The sequence below is a fragment of the Falco biarmicus genome, chromosome 1, assembly GCF_023638135.1.
Source record: "Falco biarmicus isolate bFalBia1 chromosome 1, bFalBia1.pri, whole genome shotgun sequence".
In the NCBI taxonomy this organism is placed as follows: Eukaryota; Metazoa; Chordata; class Aves; order Falconiformes; family Falconidae; genus Falco; species Falco biarmicus.
Genome location: NC_079288.1, coordinates 79,457,475 through 79,481,067, shown reverse-complemented (window position 1 = coordinate 79,481,067; position 23,593 = coordinate 79,457,475). Strand labels below are relative to the sequence as shown.

General features: G+C 38.9%; 1 protein-coding gene across 3 annotated transcripts in view; it reads left to right on the top strand.

The window, feature by feature from the left end:
• The window catches only part of FAM193A (family with sequence similarity 193 member A), a 90,450-nt gene extending 73,784 nt beyond the window's left edge, over nt 1–16,666 (top strand). For 2 of the 3 annotated variants that reach the window (XM_056339755.1, XM_056339747.1), the window contains 5 exons: nt 1,112–1,342; nt 3,212–4,055; nt 6,812–6,893; nt 14,502–14,629; nt 16,578–16,666. In XM_056339755.1, coding sequence (XP_056195730.1) covers nt 1,112–1,342; nt 3,212–4,055; nt 6,812–6,893; nt 14,502–14,629; nt 16,578–16,651 — 1,359 coding nt within the window. In that variant the 3' untranslated portion in view covers nt 16,652–16,666. Of the gene's footprint in view, nt 1–1,111; nt 1,343–3,211; nt 4,056–6,811; nt 6,894–9,667; nt 10,550–14,501; nt 14,630–16,577 lie in introns of those variants that run through there. The other variant, XM_056339765.1, reaches the window with a different exon arrangement.
• The last annotated feature ends 6,927 nt before the right edge of the window (nt 16,667–23,593 follow it).

Sequence of the window (23,593 nt, the reverse complement as noted above, 5' to 3'; positions counted from 1 at the left end):
CTTTTCATTTGCACAAATGAAATGCTAAAAGCTGTTAAGTGGCCACATATTTTTTTTTTCTTAACTTAAGATTTAATTTTCCTGCTGGCCTCATTTCTAAATCTGTGTAGTCCGTTTTAATAATCAGTTAACTAGTACAATGTGTATCTGGCCTTTTTTTTTTTTTTTTTTTTCTTATTTCAAGTAAAAGCTTAACTTACTGGCCCTGTATTTGAACAAATACAGTTTCATCGTAGGGCCTGAAGTGAATTAAAAGCCCCTGCCCTGTGGCTGAAAGGGGTAGGGAGGGGATGTGTCCATGATTGATCTGTCTTTGTTAGTTGTCTGATGGCACAGTAAGTTACTCATTTTGCTGAAGTGGCAGAATAGTACAGGATTTTTAAGTTTGTGTGTGTACCTAAAGCCATATTTAACAGGCAACAGGCCTGTTAAAATCCTTTTAAGGATTTTTTAATAGGCTTAGTTTTGTTGGTTTAATGAGTTGAACTGGTATAGCTCCAAACAGATGGGCATTAGATCTGGTGCAGGAGGGGAGAGGGTAAGGCAGCAGGAGTGAGGGAGGAATGAGGAGTTGAGATGCAGGAGCAGTGGCTGGGAATACAGATATGAAACAAGACGCAAGGATTCGCCTTGCAGCAGTGTTAACAAGTTATTGATGCGACTCTGCTGGAGGGTATGCTGGCATGCTTCAGTGCAGGGTAATCCAGCCTTCACAGTTACAGCCCAGAGGCCTGTGTAGCCCAAACTCTGAAACAGACTTAATATAAAATGGAAACAGCAGCAAATGCCTGCTCCCTTCAAGTTTTCAAATGTGGTATACCAATCACAAGAGAATATGGAAATCTCTTTGCTTTTAAAGAGGTAACTTTGTCTTCTTACTTGTCATTCCCTTGCAAGAAGAGACATCCTTTTGGTTGGAAAATACAGTTGACAAGCTAGCACCAAGTCTGATGAGTTCTGTTGCCTCTCTTTAGGTACACATACAAACAATAAAGAGTTTGTTATTCAGGTTTAGACCTTCCCAGCTATTTGCAGGTCAGAAATGTCAAAATCTCAAAGTATTAAGTCAGTGAAATTTTTATAGTTTAATCACTAGATATTTGTCCTTCAGCCTCCAGCTGCACCAACCAGCAGAAATTATGCAGAGATGCGAGAAAAGCTTCGTTTACGTCTAACAAAAAGAAAGGAGGAACAGCCGAAGAAACCAGATCAGATCTCTGAAAGGGAAAGTGTTGTTGACCATCGAAAGGTGGAAGACTTGCTACAATTTATAAACAGCTCTGAAACCAAACCAGTAAGCAGTTCTCGGGCAGCCAAACGAGCCAGACATAAGCAAAGAAAGGTAAGACATAAAAGTAGATTTATCCTAGACCTCATGTTTTTGAATCTGTGCGCACTCTGTAAGTATAGTGCTGTACACTGACTTTATGATATTGGTATAATTGGCTTCTGTGTAGTTTGTGGTACACCGCCCGTTTGTATATACACAGCTAGCTCTACCTGTTCTGATGCTACCTGAGGAATCTATGTAGTAGACTGGGAAGATTCCTCACAATGTCATTATCATGTATTTGGTTGATTTGTACTGGAATTTCCTACACTTTAGAAAGCTATTTGGAAGTGTTGAGAAATGTTAAGCATTTGACTGTTTTGTAGAATTGACATATAACAGCGGTGGAAGTTAGAGAACTTAGTGTTTCTGTATTGGTATAAAGGTTATGATAAAGTATCTCTGTAGGAAGCCAAGAAACGTAAGGTCAGTGCTTTTAAGAGAAAGGAATAGTAGAGATTTAGTATTTTTAGAATGATTGCAGCAGGCACCTTGCTGTCCTCACTGAAAGAGGTTAAGTGCTGTGCCACGTGATGACGTGAAGGGCTATCCCAAGCTGGAGTGAAGTGGCAAGCTGCAGAGAGGGGACAGGGAGGAAAAAATTACAGGTTGCTTTCAAATAGAAACGGTCAAAAAGATTTATTAAAAACTCCAATGTGTAACAGTGATTTATTTTTTTTTTTTTTTTAAAAAACACCAGTATTTGCTGAGTTAATAGAGGAAATATGTTTGGGTTTTTTAAGTTGAACAAGCAGGAAACTGACTTTTTGTACTGCAGTTCAGTATCAGCCTTTGGTATAAAACTTAAGGCACAATGAGATTAGTAGCGGAATGTTTTTTGAGTTCTGGTAAGCATGTTGTGTGACCACACTATAATACTTCTCGTTTGTGGATTTCCTTGCTGGCACTAATTCTACACTCCTTCAGACTGTTCCATGGGTTTGGAAGACCTGATGTTCACAAGTTGTGTTCTTTATGTTCATGTTTTAGCACTGTTCAGCAACCTCAGGACTTAGTGAGTTATTTTATAAGTAAAATTCACAATGCAAATTTCACTTTGCTCTTGCAATGCAGTTAGAGCATAAGTGGAAGATTCTCTTAGGGTTTTTATGTGTGCTCTGTAACTGAAAAAGTAATCCAATACAAGCACTCCTAAATGTGCAAGAAAATAAATGGACATGATAGTTCTCAGTGTATGCCTTCCTTTCATTTTGCTAATGATGCAAGATCTATGCTGCACAGCAAAGTTTCAGGCATTTGCAATAATGGTTGGAAAAAAATCCCTTGTGTCTGTTTTATGTGGTTAATGAACTTAAAACTGACAGTAGAAAACCATACCATCCTTATTATTTTTGACAATTTCAAGTGTAACTTTAATGTGCTTAGTGTTTTGCTGTAAAATGTTTTTAATGATTGCTTTTCCTAATGTTTGTGAACACTGAAACAGCGCAACTCTGCTACCATAGCAAGAGAACAGGTAAAACATGCAACATAATACAAACCCAAGTTACCTTAGTAATACATGCGGTTGTTGAGGATTAAGCTCAATGTGTTGTTATCAGCTGGTTTTTGTGGTTGTAGAAAAATTTGATGTGGAGTTAGGTTTAGCAGTAGCAAAGAGAAGACCAAGAGTTGGTATGAACAACAGTCAAATATGTTACAGAAACATAGACAATACAAATACTGAATTATTTTTATGTACTTTAAAGGGCAGCTTTTGTATAAATAGTTATTTGCTTCCTGTATGGCCTGGTGGATTAAATATGTTCATATGTTAACATCCTAGGATTTATAACATTCATAGAGAAAAGTATTAATAATCCCTAAAACTTCACTTTCTAAAATATTTGTCACTTTCAATAAACCTTTATTGTTCTGTAGCTTGAAGAAAAAGCTCGACTTGAAGCTGAAGCCAGGGAGAGGGAGCATCACCAGTTGCTTGAGGAACAGAGGCGGCGTGAAGAAGAAGAAGAAGAGAGGCTGAAACAAGAATTACAACGGCTTCAAGAACTGCAGCAGTTGCGGGCTGTAAAGAAAAAGAAGAAAGAACGGACAAGTAAAGACTGTCAGAAGGTGGACATGCTTACTCGAAACTGCCAGGCAGTGAAGGAAACTGTCCCAAACGCACCCGAAGACATTCAGAACGGTACACTTGAGCAATCAGAAAAGATAGAAACCTCCTCTGCTTCACTGTCAAGACACGTGAATCATACAGAACAGAGACCGGTTTCAGAGACAGGCTGTGAACTATCCAATCCTGTAAACACTAGAGACTCAAAGCTGCTTTATCAGAAAGAGGGGAATGTAAAGCAGCATGAGCCCCTCTCTTTTCTGCTTGATATCATGCATCAACATAAAGAAGGAAATAGCAAGCAGAAATTAAAGCAGATAAATAAACCATGTGCTGAACAAGTGAAAAAGCCTGTTGAATCCCCCAAAGCAGCTGAAATACAGACTAAAACCAGAAACCAAATAGAATCCAAAGCAAAAGCAGCAGAGCCCCCATCATTTGCAGAACCTAAAAAAGAGGAGAAGAAATTAAACAGTAACAACAAAAAACAGTTGAACCATGTAAAGGAAGAGAAGGCACCCGTAACAAGTGAATCCCCCTCACCAAGTGAACAGCAACAAAATAATAAGCTAATACTTGCAGATTCTCCTCAACCAAAAGGCAAGAACAAGAAAAACAAGAAGAAAAAAGGGGACAAAGTCAACAATTCCATTGGTAAGTGTGTAAGAAAGTTTAAGAAGTTGGGTTGTTTCTTACCGTTGTTTGAAATTTTTATCTTCGGTCATTCCCGCCAGTGTAAGTTAGGGAAACAATGGCTCAAGTTTTCCTGACACCAGTTTCACTGTCATTGTAACAGTTAGGACATGCATGTAGTTTTAGTAAAGAAATGCAGGATTCTTTTAAAGAATGAATGAATGAACTTACGTATATTGCTGCTTTTGTATGATGATTGTGTCAGTTAAGGAAGCCAGTCTCCTGTAAAGCCTATCTTGCTTAAATAAATAGATAAATAATTTAGTAATGTGCTGAAATCCATATTGGACCTTATTAAAAGCAATAGTTTCTCTCACAGCATTAAGAGTATGGTCTAAAGTTGGTCTTATTCTTTGAGCGAGGAAAATAAGGGGATTTTGCAGCCAAAGAATGATCATTTATGCATAAATATGCATTTTCTCAGTGCAAATTATTTCTTTCTTACATTTATTAATAGGTAGGTGAGTAAATAAGAAAACTAATTTAATTTTTTATTTGTCAGAGTGAAAATTTAGTGGGATGTTAAATAGTTGATAATATTGAGTGTTTTCTCCACGTGACTATTAGGTTGTGCTAGTAAAGATATCTTTAGTATTTATCTGACAGAAGAAATTAAACCTTAGAAGACCGAGTTGCCTCAGATAAGCTGCACTTGCATGATTTTCTTCCCAACATATATTTTTTGTTTTCCTGAAAACATCTGACAGCTAATAGAGCTGAGGAGCACTTGCAGTGCTAGCTGGCTGGCATTGTCAGCACCCTAACCAAACTGCCATTCTTGGGCACAAGTTTATTCCCTGCACATGCTTGGTTCCTTATGGAACTGCCAGCTGGGATGGCACTTGTGCAGTATGGACATCTATCTGCTTGGAGTACCCGATCATTTCCCTGGGATCACCTGGTAGCTGAGTGGTAACAGCAAATAATTTAAATGTCCATTCACAAAAATGACTTAATATTGCAATTCTCACTGCTGTTCTGTCTGGTAAGTACATTGAAATAGAGACCTTAATCCTTCTGTAGTCTCTGCCAGGGTTTCAGAATACTTAAGATGTTGATTAAGTGTTGTTATAAAAAATGTAGACTGAATTCATGGTTGTTGCAAGTGCTAGGTGTAGAGCCCAACTTTATTTTTGTGGTCTCTTGGTTGGGTTGAGTCAGCCCAGTCTTTCTTTTTAGCTCTTATGTTCAAAGTTTTCGATTTCATGTCAATGAAGCAATGATACAGCATTGAACCCTTTTCTCTGATACCTTAGTTCTTGTGCATACTGTGTTGTGGCATGTTTGGGTTTTGTTAGTTGTTTTTTTAATTTACTGAGAAGAACGTGCTGCAGTCATTGGAGCAAGACAAAAATCTAGAATTAGGAGTAGAAAGAGAAGACTAGAGACATTTGGAGCCTTCCTGCAGCTTTAAAATAAAGTATTTTTTTATTATTATTATGGAGGAGAAAGCGTTGAAGGGAGTTGGGGGGTGGTAGAGGGTTTTTACTGTAAGAGAATGCAGGTAGTTTCCAGCATCTTTTCCTCCTCCCTGCCCCTTACTGCTGTTTTCTGCTGCTTAATCAAATATAGTTACAGTTTCTGAAGACTAATACTTAAATGGGAAAAACCAGCGATATATGTCTGAATTTATAAAGAGATAATTGTGCTGCTCTCTGAAGAGTTGGGACTGGACTGCTACTTGGAATAGTTCTGACTTTAGAACTACAAGAGAAATACTATAATATACAATTTTTCTTTTAGTTGTCATTTCTCAAAGATACAGAGTTGATGTACCAAATTAGCTAGGACACAAAAGAAGAACTAAGGAAAAAAAAATTAGAACTAGGGTAAATGAAAGAACATGAAAAGAGGCTAACAAAGTTTGGTGTTTTTTTTAAGTGAATTTTTAAGTAAAGTGTTAAGGCAGTGAAATTTATTGGGTTTGGTGTGAGTTCTGTTTCTGAAAGTTTATTCTGCCAGTAATTTTTAACTCCTTGTTATGAAGAGGCTTAAGAAAACTAGGGGTATAGAGAAGCCCCGTGTTTATACGGCTTTCTGCTGCTTCAGAAGTAAGTTGCACAGCAAAGACATGCAACTTCTCTAAAGGCATTCCTGGTAGTTCAGAAGTCATTTGTTCCCATAATCTCAAGGATTATGGAGAGTCCTGCTGTGTTTTTCTGTTAGTTTCTTCGTCTTGCCCTTTTTGGAATGTGTTATGAAGCTGCTTCAGAAATTAGATTGGAGCATATATGTAGTAAGAAATGAGACTTCAAGGGGAAAATAGTCAAATTGGTTGCTACAAAAATTTACACTTTCTTTATAAATACCATTTTTAAAATGTTTCTAAAGCTGTCCTTTTGTTAGTAAGGCAAACAGCTCATGAGTATCGTTTACTTGAAATCTATCTGAATCATTGAGCCTTTTGTGTAATTTGACCATTCTCCTGTGTATTCCAGGTTTATGGCATCCTTTGCAACCCATGTGATGAGTAAATTTGCTGTTGATTCATCTCTTCCTTGTTCCTAACTACCTAAAGCTTGAGCAGATGTACTAGCATGGGGTTTTTAAGAAGTGTCTTCTTAATTACAGTTTATATTAATTCAGTCTAAACATGAATAATCGATAGTCCACCAAGTTCAGGCAGTCCTCCAAAAAGATCTTTAATGCAGCTTCTTCCTCTCTCCTTCCTCCCTCCCCATGGAATCTAATACTATGTTATCCTTTTTCCTTTGTAGATGATGTGTTTCTTCCCAAAGACATTGATCTAGACAGTGTGGAAATGGATGAAACAGAGCGAGAAGTGGAGTATTTTAAAAGGTAAGGTGCTGTAATCCCTTCGGATAAAGTTGTTTTGCTTCTTCCCATATTCCATGGGTTAAAAAACCCCACAACGTGTTAACTAACTTGTAGCAGGAGAGCCTGTGTTGTAACATAGCAAATCCTGTTACAGCTGACATTCTGAATACTGTAACAATCACGAAAGCTGTAGATCTGTGGACACAAATCATAGCTGAGTAGCACAAATACAGAAATGAGTGCCAGAATCATCTGTGTGTCCCTCAGGTTCTCATCAAGGCTTTCAGAATATCCTTAGTTACGTATTTTTTCTTCTATAGGCAAAGTTTGCATTAATATTTCTTCTATTATCCATGCAGACCAAATGCTTATCAGTGTTTTAAAAAATAAGATATTAAAAAGGTGCGATGTTAGGTGTTAAATGTTGAACAAATAAAACTTTTTTTTAAATTTCAGAACATATACTTCAAAAAGGTTTGTACATGATGTTTTCTTCCTTGTTTATAAGAGCTATTAGTTTGGAATTTTATACTGTACATGGAGTAAAGATGGTATAACTGTGGGATAGTCGCTTATGTTAATCAACAAAAGGGGACGCTGATGCTAGTGCAGTGACAGTAAAAAGAGTAATACGAACCTGTGCCTGTGAAACTTTTTTCTTCTGTGCATTCGTTATTTTTGGGATTTACAAATCACTATTAGTTACCTTTAATTCCTCAAATATGAGCAGACAGCTCATGTTTAAATAATGTAGTACATGTTCTTCCATAATACTGAAATCTACTCAAATTTGTGTTCTTCGATGGTGGCTGGGTGTGCTAGTGTCCCATGAATACTTGTAGTAAGCCTTTCATCATGATAGCCAAATCTGAAATGCTATAAATAAATCAGTTTCTGCAACTGAATAATTTAGGAATCAAGAGCAGTATTTCAAAAAACAACTAAATCAATTTGTTTACAGGCTTTAAAAAAAAAAATGGCTTTCAGTATGGGTTTCAGTTTCTTTTCTAAATTTATGTAGCTTTCATAGTCTGTGTGCCTGGGATTTAATATATGTCTAAGTCTTGGAAAGAACAGAGTGCAACTGCTTCTCTGTGCTGCTGTACAAAATACAAAAATTTCCAGTTTAATGTCAGTGCACAAATGAAGTAGGTAGGCTCAATGCTGCTATCATGCTATAATACTATACAGAATGCATATGTCTGTGATTATTTATGGAGTTACGATGCACTAGATGATGAAATTTTCAAAAGGACAATCTGCCCTTAAAAATCATTTTTCTAAGGGCTCCCAATTAAAGGATTTTTTTAAATCAGAATGTAGGTTATTATAGGCGAAATGTGTCATATATTAGTACCAATGTTGGTTTAGCATAAGCCTTTGTTAGGGGTTTCATGGGATATTCGTTGCTTCATTCAAGTCGGCAGCATCTGTAACAATAGAAAAGCTCTTTTCACCAATTTCCTACTCTAGATAGCATAAATGAAGCAGCAGTGTCTTGTATTTGCAGAAGTGTAGCTGAAGTTTGGCGATCAACTTGTCAAACATGATTCCAAATGAAGATTTAACACTTTTAACTGTACTGGTTTGTAATTATTTTAAATTAATTTTGTAATTAATTCAGTAATTGGTACCATCTACTCTTCACTGTAATTTCACATGTTAGGAAATATGTGTAACTGTCCAATATTTTTTATGTATGTCTCTTTAGAAAAGGTGTCTGAAAAACCCTGGTAGGTGCTTTTCTAGGGGGGAATAACAACTACTTAATGTTGTGAAGGCATCTTTAATGCTTATGTTTTCTATCACTTGATAATTTCTGACATAGTATTTAGAAGGCTAGCAACATCACTTGTTTCAGTAACCTTCCATGGTAATGAGCTCCACAGGCATACTGTTTACTGGTAGTTTGTTACTTCATCAGCTTTTCTACTTGCTTTGTAGGGCATAGTAAATGGATACTTTTAATTACACCCTGACTTCAGAATTAAGTTTGCAAGCTACTTGTAACTTTGGCATGGAAAGAACAAGTGTCGTTGTTCTAACCTTCCTCAGTACCTTTTCTCTTTCACTCTTCCCGTCTACTCCCCTTTTTTTTTTGGCTTTCAATTGTTACAGAAGCTGTTAACCTTGCAGAGAGAGGTATGCGCTACCTTGATGCTGTCATGCAGCCTTTAGCTTAAACAAGCTACATGTTGCCTCGATGAAGTTCTTCAGTGTGAACTGTCACTGAAATGCTTGAACATGCCAACCTTTCAGAAGTTCTTCCATAAATTCTGTTTAGTGATGGTGAACAAGTGAATTTTCGTTCTAAAGGTGCTTTTTCCAGGCATGTGGGCTACTGATCTGCTGTATTATAAACAAAACTCCTTTCCCTATATCTCAAACATTGCTGTATTTAGAAGAGAAGCAGCAGCGTCTCATGCTATTGGGGCTTCTGCTTTACACATTACCTACCCCTCATTCTTACTGTTAACAAGGTTTTAGGTAAATACAGCAATGTCTTCTGTTTCTAGTTAACATTCAGCTAGTATCTGTGCTGCTAAATATGCAGTGTTCTTTGCTAATTCATTCACTCACTCTTGGTGATGCAGTGGTGTTTAAAGTAACAGGTTTATGATGTATTTGAGTGATGGACAAGTAACTTCTTTTTTTAGGTATTTTTTTTTAGGAGGTTTTGTCTTTCTGAATGAGAGGCCCTCTTCAAAACAGAGGGATAACACCAGTGATTAGATTTTAAGTGTATTGGTTTCACTATATCATTTATACTTCCACTCTTAACTTTTTCATTTCAGATTCTGCTTGGATTCTGCCAGACAGACAAGGCAGAGACTTTCCATCAACTGGTCCAATTTTAGCTTGAAAAAAACCACCTTTGCTGCACATTGAAATGACACAATATGGGGAGGGAACCCTGCAGGAATCAATGAACGACAACTCCACTTACCTGTCCTGCTGTGCTGAGAGCTTATCTGGTCTTGAGCCAGTGCTGCCTTGCCTTGTCCCCAGTGCTGTGTGGATCTGCACTGAACCCTTTGGCCTGATAATTCTTGCGGACTGAAAAATTGCCACTTTCTACCTGAATTTGTTAGCTTGTGTGCTTGTAGTCTGTGAGTGAGACTTACTTGATTGTAGCTGTATGCCGTTGGAGTTGGAACAATAGCTCTTTTCCATCTCCTTCTGAATGCCTTGGCCTCAAAGACTTTAAATTGCTTAGGCTTGGGTGGAGGCCAAAATACTAGTTTGCATCATCTGCAGTGGCTCCTGTCACTTCTGCATCTAGCTATGTTTTGTCATTCTGACTCCTGACAAAGGAATGGACCTAGTCAGTTGTGCTTTCATCTGCTCCAGAATTCTCCTGACATGACTTCATGAAAAAGAGGCTCTTACTGGGACAAGTATCTCCTCAGTTCTTTCACAATCTACTGTTTAAGAGTGTACAAGTTACGCTATTTGTGTTTTGATTTTTTTTTTCCTGACTTGTAGCCAGCTTGTGTAAGAATACTTGCAGAATGAGAAAATTTAAAAAAGAACAGTACTCACACTATCAAATCTGTTATAGAGTGTATAATTGTATTAACACTGAAGCCTAACTGGCTACTTTTTTAACATATTGTTAAGTAATATTAAAATCATGTCTTTCTTTTTGAAAGATGGAATACATTAGTATGGCAGAATATTTGTGTCTTGCTTTTTTCGTTTGGGTGGGGAAAGGGAAAAAAGAAACAGGCAAAAAAATAACGGTTTTCTAAACTAAATTTCATCTTGTGTCAAAATCAGTCAGTGAATGCTACCTAACTTTAGCATATTTCTTGTTTACCAGCTCACCTGATGGGAAAAATTGCTATCTGCTAGAGCAAGAAAGACTCCTGCTGAATGCTGGAATTAAGTTTGTGAATTCTGTGTATTACTGTAATGCTTCTATTTCCTTAGGTAACTTGTAAAAGCCAAGGTAGTACAAAAATTTCCAGTTTAATGTCAGTGCAGAAATGAAGTAGGTAGGCTCAATGCTGCTATCATGTAAACAGTTAACGATATAGTGATGTGGAAGAATGGAAGTGTGGAAGAAAACTGCTGATTTAGGATTTTGATCTGTATAAAGATGTTGCCGTTGTAGAAGTTTTCCTGATACTGTGCTATTTATTGAAAAGGAGACATCAGAAGCTTTCTTCTTACTTCCAGATGACCGTGCTTACCAAAATTATACGGCAGTCTTCCACTCAGCATGTATTTAAAAGGACAGTATGGCTTTAAAGCCCACAAACATTCTTTTCTAGAACCATTCCACGTTTTTCTTTCTTCTACTTGTTAACACATATTTTTCTGTGATACACCCACTGGGCTTGGGACTGCTTTGCAAGGCACGGTGTAGTTACACTTAGCTTTGGACTTGAGGAGGTTTAATGGATGAATGCTTTCATGTGCTCTGTGGTGCCCAGATCTAGCAGTAGAGTTGGGTTGCCTACAGACCACTGAGATATTTACAACTTCACATCCCTGTTGTTGGTCCTGGAGCTCCTACCCCAGTGTGTGCTGCTGACACAGAATATAGTTGCTCGGCTTACACCCAGCCACTGTAGGTAAGAGCCCTCAGTTTCATCTTGTAGAGGAGAGAATGACACAGTACTTCTCAAAATATAGTCCAGGGATGTATATCGGACAACTTGTATTACTCTTCTTCAGATGCAGGTTGAGAAAGGGATTAATAGCTTAGCCTTGCTTTTTTGTCAATGCTGTACTGTAGCCTGTGCATTTATTTGCTTGTGCTGGAGGAATAACATCTCAAACATAAAAGGTAATATCTATGCCACTTAGCACAAACCGTCTCTGCAAAACTGTGTACGATTGAAAGTGCCTGCATCAGTTAGTGGAGAAGAATGAACTTTGTTTCTTGGGATCATGAAGGCTTGCATCTGTTGCAGCCTGAGTTAGATCTTAGTTTTGTAAAAGTGGAGAGGCTTCTCATGTGGGACAGTGGCTGTGGGGGAGGGGAAAAAAGCTCTTGAAATAGCTCAAGCTGATGTTTGTGTGAAATCCTTTTCACGTTTTTTCAGTTCTAAACCGTAACACAAGATGGCAGTGTATGTCATCATTAGTTACTTCTACGTCATTGATCTCAACAAATTGAGTCCTGGGATGGAAAAACTAGTTGATGTCACATGGGTGAATATTGGTGCAGATCCCAGCCTCTCTAGAGTAGGAACGCTTTGAAAGTACTGAGATATTTAACGGTGCTAGAAAACTCATTTCATAGCGTTTGTTTTCACTAGTAAATGGGGAAGAAAGTTGACTTTATTCTGTACTAACAAAGCTAACATGAATATGACTGCTTCTCTTTATTTTGAAGTCCTGGGTTAAGACTACAGAAGAAATCCTTTTGCAATATATATATGTATTTGCATATATATATATATATGTATTTGTAATATCCTTCAGAGATATGCCTTAAGATCCATCATGGTGTATTAGTTCAACTGACATGATTCCACACACTACACAGAAAGCATGAAGGATGAGTCTCTAGGGATCTGCTGTTGCACCTTGGTGAGAACTTAAAGGCAAGTCGTATTTTTATAAATTCATAATTAAGTGAGGTTAAGTGTGGATTAGTCTGGGAGCCAGGAGATTTGAAAGTACTGGCTTTACTTCTACCACTTTTTTGACCTTGGGCAAATAAGTTAGTTATTGTTACTCCATTCATTAAATGGTTTTGTTAAGCGTTTTCGGAATTATAAGCATGTTTCTTAATGCCTAAACGTAAGTAGCGATGTGGAGCCTGCTTAGGTGCAACACTATAACCTATTGGAAGTGCAAATGGTCTAACACTGGTATTTGTGTAGTTCAGATGCATTCAATCCAGATAAATAGGTTCAAAGGTAACTTTGAGTAGAAGAGACCTGTATAAATAACAACATCATGACTGAATAAATTTTAATGCTTCCGAAGATTTGGAAGGGAGAAAAATTCCACCTTTGAGTAGGTCACTTTAACTGTAGTGTAAGTTGACCTCCTATTCCTTACTCATCGTAACCTGTGTGAAAGATGAGTATTTAAGCTCTGGAGGTGGCTAGTGGCATTATCTGTTTTAGGCCTGTCTGATATCCGTGCTCCTGAATCTGAGTGTGTGGTGGTACTTCAGACATTTTCGTAATGGAAGAGGGCATAATTGCACTGCAGTTTTGTATCTTGGACAGTGTTGATATTGGAGACTCTTAGGACATCTCTTAACACAGGGTTGTCTCATCTCTGCTTGTCGTTCACTATTGCTGCTTTCCAAGGCAACAGAATTCAAGAGTCTTCAGCGTGCATTTTTCATGTGGCATCGTCGGTACTTAAGCATGCTGGCCACACAAATCTCGCCATAGCCTGAGAGGACTGATATGTTAAAGATTATTAATTAATGTGTAGGAGTTCTGTGGTGCTCATTGCTGCTCAAAAAGGCTTTGCAAGTAGCTTTCTGTTTTGGTGAAAAGTTAGCTCACCTTTAGTGTGGATCCTGTTCTATCATGGTGGAGAAATTAAGGGTTACTAGCATAAATTTTTACACTAATTATTACAATTTCACATATCTCCAGTACAAATGAAGGTGTGCAACTTGTAATTGCAGAAGCTATTCTGAAAAAAAAAATAATTTTCTGTGCTTGCTATGTTGTAACATACATCTGAGCAAGATTAGGTGTACATTATATTGTTGTCTTTGGTTCTTTCTCTGTATTTAAACCTCCAGGAAATCTGGAGACTGAAATGTTTGGTAGGGGAATTCTTTGAAGTGAAGTCACAAAAGTGTTGATTGAATGTCTCCCTTCCTCTTCCTGTCCATCAGAAAGAATCTTTCAAAATTCCAGTTTTCCAAATTTTAAATGCCTTCCTAATTGCCAGCAACATGTCTGTCCTGTGTTGCCCTGTAAGTCATTGACTGGAAATGTTAAATGATCATAAAAATGTTGTATCTTAAGTGCTGCTACGGGCAGCTTATGTAACTGAACTGTCATTGAAAGAAGGATGTTTTTCTCTTCTTTTTCCCGTTGAGCAAAGCAGTAACAATATGCAACTTAGGGCCTCGTTTGTATTCTTCACAGGTCTGTGTGTCCAGTTTCAGCTCTGCTGCTGCTTTTAGCTATACAGGTGGGGCTCTCCCAGCCCAGTGCTTACAGATGTGGAAGAAATTACCTATTGGTACACTATGGATCTACATACATTGGTGAAAAACATGCCAGCTAAACATGGGTTTTCATGTAACTTTTGGGGGTTTACTGGGGTTTGCTTATAAAGATAAAAGGGATTTTGAAGTGGGTGGTCTCCAATTTCTATCTCTGGGGAAGATGTGAAAGGAGAGAAGGTATATATTGATTGTGTCTCCTCTGATACGTTTTCCTTAATGATTTTTTTAATTTTTTTTTTTATATACAAACCCTTCCACTATTTGAATGTCTCGATTTAGGATGGCTTGAAGCATGTTTTCACTCTTCAATCACAGGTTCATAGCCTTTAACATTGCTGTTTCACCAGGTATTATTTGATCAGAAATATGTAGTTTTATTGTGACATTAGTGGCTTTTCAGGCAGAGTTGCCAGGAGATCAGACTGTCTGTAGTCTAGATGCTTGTTTAACCTCAGTTTTTCTTCCAGTGTGGCTGTGTTCCAGAAGTACAGCAATCCACAGAACTGCATAGATGCAATGTGTGAAGAGGGATCTGCTGGACAGTTCTTTTCTAGAAATTGGCCAAAGGAAACCTCTGCCAGTGATGAGCGTTCAGGTATCTCTTGTCAACTCTTAACCTCCATTTTCTTCACCAGTTTTTCTGGAAGCTGAACCGAAAAGTAAAACCAGCGTATCTTTGACAATGCTGTAATACCCATAAGCTGACAATTTCAGATTCTTAACTGACAAGCAACATGTGAGAAGGTAATATTCTTTCTGCAAATAATACTTATGTCCAGCTTGCCGTGTTTGGAGAGAGTAGAGAGAGGGCAGATGGAGTAGAAGAAAGATGTCATGAAGAAAAACTGATGCTTAGTATTAAATCAAAGAATAAATAAAAATCAATTTCTGAGTGCATCAGTATAATTAGGACACTTATATTGCATAAACTAACATGCATTCCATACCAAGTATGTCACCGAACCAGCTTATTATACATGTTAGATTTTTTCACAGGGAAAGATGTCTAGACTAGTTTTCCCAGCCTTTAAACAGGTTATGGACACAAATGAAGTTAGTACAGTGTTTTGCACTGGTTTGGGAGGGGGCTTGCTTTCAGGCAACATGATGTTGACTAAGGTTGTTTTGCTTGTTACTGAAATACAAGATTTTTAATCCTGCATTCTGGAGCAGAAAAGCTGGAATGCTGAACTCATCAGACCAGATAATTGCTGCCTGCTGTTGCTTCAACAGACTTCATGCTGCCAGCCACTCAGTGTCAGCTCATGGGAGAGTGGTTCTATAGTATCTGGAAATAGATAATCAGCAAAACCTTTTTCCTCCAAAAGGGGGAAAAAAGGTAGGAATCAAGGTATTTGAAATCAGATAATTAATCATATATACTACATGTCAGGCACTCTTGTCTTCAAGACCTTGTACAAGTTTTTGCCCATCTGTTGCTTGACCACTAAATGGGTTGCACAGTATTGCTAAGGGCAGTTAAGGTTTTCAAGGTTTTTTTGGTTTGTTTATTTTATGTTGAGGGCAAATTAGAGGTAGCCAGTTTGTGAGAGGTCCTCTTAGGACAGGGGTCCTCAAACTACGGCCCGTGGGCTGGATACGGCCCCCCAGGGTCCTCAGTCCGGCCCCCGGTATTTACAGAACCCCCTGCCGGGGGTTGGGGGGGGAAATGAAGCAGCCGCAGATGACTGCCTGCCACTGCATCTGTGCGCCGGCCCCCTGGTTAAAAAGTTTGAGGACCCCTGTCTGAAGACAGTCTTCACAGACTAACAGGGAAAGACAAGTTTAAGCAACATTACATCAGCCTCTTCACTTGCATTTGTTGATTATATCAGGGTATGAGCTGTTAGCTCTGTTGAGTGAATTCTAGAGGCTGGAAGCAGAACCATGGTTGTATAGTCTTGGTGACTGAAAGATGTCATTGCTAGAACTGTTTCTTGAAGTGGGAGGGGAAGAGAGTATCCTAGTACACTAGTACCGAACATAGCAACAGTATTGTTGCCTTTATCCTTTCATGCAAGGTCATCTCTTAGGTTTCTTAATTGGGCATACTCCTACCTTCTGTAACAGTCTGCAGCTAAAGTCTTCATCTTCTAGTTAACAAGTAAACAAACTTTTCCATCTGAAGAGTAATGAAAATGCAGTTTGCTGCTCTTATATGGGGCTTCTACTATTCCTTTCTGTGCCATCAGTCTAGCTTATAAGCTTTAAAAGATTTCTCTTTCCTTCCCAGAGTCAGAGTGCGTGTCTGAAAAGCCCCTTTAAAGAATTAATGAACCTTTTCAGTAATGGGCAAGTGGCATGCACCGCAGTTACAAGCCATTTTATGTTCTATAATGAAATTTCATTGTCCCCAGTTGCCTCTGAGCCTTTGTGTCATTTACATTGGTCATACTTTACATACTTCACCAGGTGAGGAAATTCTCTGAAAGTTGTCTTGAAAAAATTCTATCCTTTTTGTATCACGAGTAATGCTCTTTAAAGAGGCATGAAATTGTGTATTGACTGGTCTATGTTTTTTTTTTTTAAAAAAATAAATCTAGGACTGCCTGTGGACTTCAAGTGTAATTCTGGGAGGAGCTGGCATAATGTCAGTGAAGATAAACTGACTGGGTAAGAACAGAATTAGAAGGCAAAAGGCTTATATCTGTGTTGCTCCTTATTCATATTACAGGACTTTTGTTTAACACTTAGCAAAGTAGTTAACTGAACAACCTGCCAGAGAAAGTTGTATGTACATTACCCACTCTGTACTGTGTGTTGTTGCTTTGTAAAGTGGTACGAAAACATAATTGGCAGTTGAGTGCTGGTGAGATAGGTGAATGCATGTGTAAAGGTGTAAGAGCTTCAGCTGTTTCTGAAGTTCTCTGCTGATCTACAGCTGTGGACATAATGCTAGATAGTGAGGTGAACAAGTGGAAATGTAGGAATTAAGCAGGTCAGTGTACTGATTATGTGGTGTGAGAAATAATCATCTTAATACATCAGAACTGTTACTCTGAATGAACTGAAGGAATATTTTGGAACAAAGACCACCAATTGTGATCATTATTGTAACTGCTCTTCTGAAATCCCATTTTTAACCCATCTCAACAAGAAGGCAATCCAAACTGGTCAGAGCCGAGTTACTGGAGAGAGTTGGCATGTTCTCATGTGATCTGAACTTTAGTCTCTTTGATTTTGTCAGTGCTAGCCAGTATAGCCTGGTTTTCTCCATGCAGATGCCTTTTTTTGGACACTAACCTACACTTGTGCAATAGGAGCATCATCTTTTCATGCCTTGGAACATCTTAGGTGTAGGATTCGGGGGCTTGAATGGATTAGGCATTGGCAGAGATGTAGACTGTGGCAGTGCCTTAAACTAGGATGTGATAATCTGCGTGATGCATGCCAATAGACTAAATGTGGAAGAGAAGTCTTAAAATGCTGAAGTCATTACCCATACAAAGGTGTGTTTGTCCTTGGGTTGGAACCCTTAAAATGATGTGGTGTAGGGACAGATAAGCTCTGGCATCACCTGCTGCCATTTCCCTTTTCTCATCCCAGCAATATATTAGCATGACATGGTATGATGTAGGAGAAGCATTTATTAAAAACAGCTGAAACACAAATACAGCTGTAGATCAGAGTCTCCAGGCTGGCTTATTTTCCTTATTGCTGAGTTTCTTTCAAAAGCAAAACCAACCAACCAACACACACAGACACACACCCCCAAATACTAATGTATTTAATCTGGGGGATTATCATCTATACTCTGGATTTGGTTTTTATGCCAATTGACGCTTTATAATGGTTAGCCATTTGCAATTTAAGCAATCTTGAATGTTGCTGTAATATAGAATCACCCAAACAAAAGTAGCCCAATGAGGAAACAGTGCAGCTGGCTGAGAAATTGTGGAAGTGATAGTGTTTTGAAATGACTGGGAGGAAAGAAAAAAAAAAACAAACCACACAACACAAAACGTCTAATTCTTTTGGAGTATACACTGGAATGCATTCTGTGTCTTAGATTGCAAGAGATAATGCAGTATAAGAATGAACAAGTGTGTTACTTCAGTTATGTGTGTAAATATGGATGCCCTGTTGTAATGTGTAATGGACTAAAATGGTACTTGCCTTAAAGGCAACATTGTTTTAAATGTGTAAATCTTAAATGTTGCACAGAGATGACTTCTTAAAATTCTACTTCCTCTTTAATTTTTTTTTTTTGTTGTTATGGTAACATTTTTATAGGCCTGAACTCTGTAAATTGTGTCATTTCATGGCCATGCTGAGCAAGTGGTGTGCTCTGCACGACGTCAGTCATTGTATCTTCTGTGATAACCAAAACTAGGTAGCTGTGGGTAAATGAAGAAGGGGAAAATAGCTTTTTTAAAGTACTTTTTTTAAAAAAAAGATATCTTTTTCTTCATCCGAAGGTCTTTAGTAATTATTTAATTTTTTTGCGTTTTAACTTGATTTGTAAAGCATGTAAAAGAAGTTTGTTCTAAATCTTTAGTGCAAACTCTTGTGTCCTGCAGCTCTTAGGAAATGTGTTACTTCCTTTTGGTAAAGGACTGATTTGATCCACTTGTTTTCTTAAATAGCTTTTGCTTTAACCTGCTCATAGTATTTCTGGTTTCTTGTTACCCATGCAGTTCATCAGTTCATCACTGCACTGAGAGTTGGTCTTTCCTTAGGAGGTTTATTAATGGATATCTGAACTGTGGTAAAGCTGTCTCCAAGCTGACACTGGTGTCCCACGCTAATGTACAACTGGAATACACGTGGCAGGAAAGATGTGAGGCAGCTATGACTTTACTCCATTTTACGGAAGAAGCATCATCGCAGATATGAAGCAGCTTTGCCCCAGCTACCATTAAAGTCTGAAATGAAGTTGGAAACTGAACCCAGTTATCCAGAGGCCTGAGTCCATGGTCGATTTACATAATCTTATGTCATGAGGATTTATGCAAGAACTACCCCTGGATATAAGAGAGAAGCACTGTGAAGCATTAGCCTCTTCATGATGATTTTTGCACTAGATGTTTTCCTCATCTGTTTACTCACACCACATCCCAGACCATCTCATTGATCCTTCTTGTTGCTACAGGTCTTGTGGCTGAGGTTCCCTGCAAATACCGGAGTGATTGGGTTGTATAAGTTGTAATGTGCTCCTGAGGCTTTTTGACAGCAGAACTTAGGAATTAATACCGGGAGCTTAGTTTGTTCTGTTAAACTGTTATCTCATGCACGCCTGAAATGCCACCATCACGCAGTAGTGTTTCTTATCATGTGTGGACAGCTGTGAGGCTGCAAACGGATGAAGTGCCCTGTGCTGTAGTCAGACCATGTTGCAACCGAGCTTGGTAGGGTCAGAGGGAAGTAAAACTCTTAGCTGTTCTCTTAACAGTGTTGGATGAGAGAAGGAGGAGGGATCTGGTGTTTCTTAGCTCATTCATTCCGGGCACAGTAACAGCATGTCCTGTGCTAGAGGCAGTCACTGGGATGGATGGGAGCTGTGGATTTCCTGGTCTGTTGTAATCTGTCTTGGTAGATTCTCACAAATTGGGAGGCAGGTAGCTCGGCTGTGATCAGACTGCAATCCAGACACTTAGTGCTTAGTTTTCTGTGGGTCACTTTCACCTCTGGTTTCAGTAAATTTGTCTTGCCTTGTCAGGGTATGAGGTTAATCTGGTTGCTGTTTTCTATCACATGTGACAGTGTTTACTTGTGGGAGCAGGGTCTGTGAAGTGACCCCGAAACCAAGTATCAGTTTTGTACTTCTGAAAGATGGTTTAGTGGTTATTAAACACTACTTTCATACTCCTGAAGGATCCTTGGTCTTCAGAGTATGGAACAGGCATGTGGGGGGAATTTTCGTCTGAAATATGTCATGCAGAAGTTTAGCAGCAACTATTAAGTGGGGTGATGGGACCATTAAATGCTAATTAATGGTGTAGGTTACATTCTGAGATCAGCATCGAATGGACTCGCTACCTAGTGCAATATCACCTTCCTGTTGTATGAGGAAGTGAACCAGCTGGCTTACATGTTTAATGCTTAAATGCTAAAGACAGTTCAACTCGTGTAGTTCAACTATGGTATAAATGTGATCTCTAGCAGTGATTGTTTGCTGTATAGAATGGCGATAGTTTCTGCTCACTAGACATGAATTTCCAGGAAAGCACATGACTTCGTTCACCTTACTTTTCCTAATAGAAAGAAACTGAGAGCTTTCAGCAGCAGCAGCAGGTTTTGCATTGAGTGCGGATCCTTGTCTCATAGCAGATGTACTCATTTGCATGGGAGCGGGCTAATTTCCAATGATCAGCACAGAATGGTTTCATCTAATTGAAGTACTAAATCTGGCACTTCCTGTGAGAAGTGTAGAGGGAGCTGAAATCATCTACTGCTGTGCAAACCTGGGGAAGGAGACCAGGTATATGTGAAGAGCTTGGCCAAGTGTGTATAAGCACGTTGGTCTGGTGGGATGGCTTTATTCCAATAGAATGAAAAGTTACCTCTTAAAGCTTTTTATTGAGAAGTGACTATGAAATCTGACACTTTGTTTTAAAAAATAAAAAAAAAATTCCAGTGATTTGGTCTTCAGATGAGAAAATAATCTTCCCTTTAACCAGCAAGACAGGATACTGACTGGTAGATTTCGATCACTTAATATTTGCCTTAATCTGCAGAATATTGAAACATATCACTTGCTGTGTTTCAGCCAAAGTGAACTCGCCAGGATTACAAAAGCTGTAACTTTTTTAGTGGTGACTAGATTCAAAGGTTAACCTGAAAGGTTAATGTGCTGTTTGAGGGTAATGTTCATTTAGGTGCAATTTGGTTTGCCTTTCGTCTGCAACTAAAGCAGAAGCTCGGTCATTGGAAACTTGAGTTTCAGAACAGTAGGTCTGAATTTCACTGGTGGGAATCACAAAAATAATTTGTGTGGATTCTGTCCTTTTGGAGCGTGGAGGTTATGTCCTGCCTCTTCTCTAGAATGAGTTGCTGAAATACTTCTGCTGCCTTCTGTAGTGGCATTCTACTGTTCCCTTGATGGAGAAGCTGCTCAGAAAGGAAATGCTCTGGCCGTAGTGAGAGCCACGTGACCAGTACAGAGGTTCGTGTGCTTTGTGGCCAAATGAGCTGCTTTTTTATGCTCGCTGTCATCTTCCCCTGCTGTTTTCCATTGCTGACACTAGATGCTTTTTCATGTTCAGGGATCAGCATCAGGAATTTCTTAATTTATCCAAATTTTATATGATTTCCAGGTTTTTGTCACTTACCCTCATATAATATACCACTGATATACCTCAAGGGACAGGTGAGTGCTTTGAGCAGAACTTAGCAGCTGCGCTCTGCAGGAGGTGGGAAAAAAGTGGTCAATTTTCAGGTAACAACAAAGCTGCAAATGCAGTTTGATGCTATTCTTTTCAAAATAAATGGGACAACCATGGGGCATCAAAAAGAGTGCTATAAATTCTATCTGGCTCCTTGAGGCAATTAGCCAGGGGTGCTGCTAGCTGAGAACAGATGAGAAAAACAGATGACAGGAACAAAGATGCATTTTACAAGTTTGGCTGGAATTTTAATTGCACTTATCCCTGTGTTAATTAGGAAAACAAATGTTTAGCACAGACTAGTGAAGACTGGTAGCATGCACTAGAGAAGGCTCCCGGTGCAGCATCCTGCCTGTGCTGTGATTTTTATGGCAATTGTGGTTTCTGTTGAGCCTTCTAGTGAAGTCTAATGCACATTTTAGAGCCTGGGCATCCGTTTAGATACTCTCTAGCACCCTCCCTGTGCTCCCTCAAGGGTTGTTGCCCAGCTCTCTGGTACTCTTTAAAAGTGGCTGCGCTACCTGGCAGTAGATCAGGTAGTTGATGATTTCATTTTATTGGGCGGGAGGGTTAATGACTTCCTCAATTTACAGCTGGAAAGCCTGCAAGGGAAATTTTAGTTCTGAAGCTGCACATTAACATGTCTGTATTGTCAGGCTTGATAGTTTGATAGTCTCTTTAGTCAGAGGCTGAACCCAGGAAGGCTGCTCAACAGGAACACAGGACAGGATAATTCAGGTCCAAGGGGACTTAGAAAAGTTTCCCGTCTAGCCTCCTGCTCTAAGCAGGGTCAACTTTGAGATCAGATTGGGTTATTTGGGTGTCTTACCCAGTTTGGCCTTGAAAACCTTTTATAATGGAGAGTGCAACCTCTCTGGGCATCTGTTCATTGATTTATTGGTTGTAATAAATTGGCATTTTATTATTATTGTTCACTTCCTAGCCTTTTAGGCTCATGTAACATGTTGCTAAGCTTTTTGTCTGTATTGGTAAAAGCAATCTTATGGCTTCTAAGCAAGTTCTGGAGAAAGCCTGGGGATTAAGCCATGTATTTCAAGAATTTGAAAGTGAAACAGCATTGCCATTCCAGATTTTTCCATTTTCTTTAAGCACATTCCCTCCCATTATTTAAAACCAGCACTATCTTTTCCTGCTTCTTTCTTCATAGGTTCCCCGTCCACAACTATGATAGCAGTAGAAGAGGAAGGACTCTGTTTTCGATGAATCTTGGGCTGCTGCTAGGACCTTTAGAATATCTCAAACCATTTGATGATGCTTCTAGTAAGTTAGATATGACCTCGGTTTCTCAGGAAGTGAAGGATGGAGGTGATGAGATGAGAACAGGATCCAGATCTCCTGTTCTTAGGTACTGCAGTAAGCAGCTCTTTGTGACAATTTGTATTCATATAATGTTTCAGTTGTTGAATACTGGATGGTGAAATGCCTGGTTTACATCAGCCTTGAGGGAGAGATCGTGTTTCTGTGGTTCCACTATGTGACAATAATGTTATGAGCATTGCAATGGTAGTGTTTGTTCATGGCGGAGTAGCGTATTAAACCTGGCATGCAGTGTGATATGTTTGTTAATACTGTATTGGGCTGGTTTTGTTGACGAGGAGCCTTGTTTCATTTTGGCCGCATCATGGCTGTCTCAGGCCTTTCCCTTTTTAACCTACTCACTCTGTTTAAGTTATATTAAGGAAATAATAAATAAATGGCAGCGGGCTTTCCCTGGCTGAAATTAGCTGTTGACCTTAGACTAACAGAAGCTGCACCTACAAAAAGCCCCCACTGGTTTTCCTAGTGGGCTTGAGGAAACCTCTGAGCAGCTTTTTGTGAGTTAATATTTGGAGGAGGTGTGGTGGGCATGGTGTGAATGTTATATAGTGTTATGCTACAGGAGCTAACAGTTGCTTGAATGAGTGGACTTCCTGATTCAGAGGTAAAGAATGAATGGTCTCTCCTCATAGTTTCAATTTTATTACAGAAGGTACTTAACAGCAGCTCAGTGGTGTCTGCAACCCCACGCAAGTGCTGCCTAGACAATTGTTTCCACTGCTTGAGAAAAAGTCCATCTGACGCACCAATGGGAAGTTGATGCTTTCAGTTCATTAAAGGAAGCATCTATGAGCGTATGTACTCAGCTGAGAGTGTTTCAGCCTCTAAGGGTCTGAAAAAGGCTCGAACTTTAAAAGCATCCATTGTCTGAAGGCACAAGCTGTTACAGCTCAGCT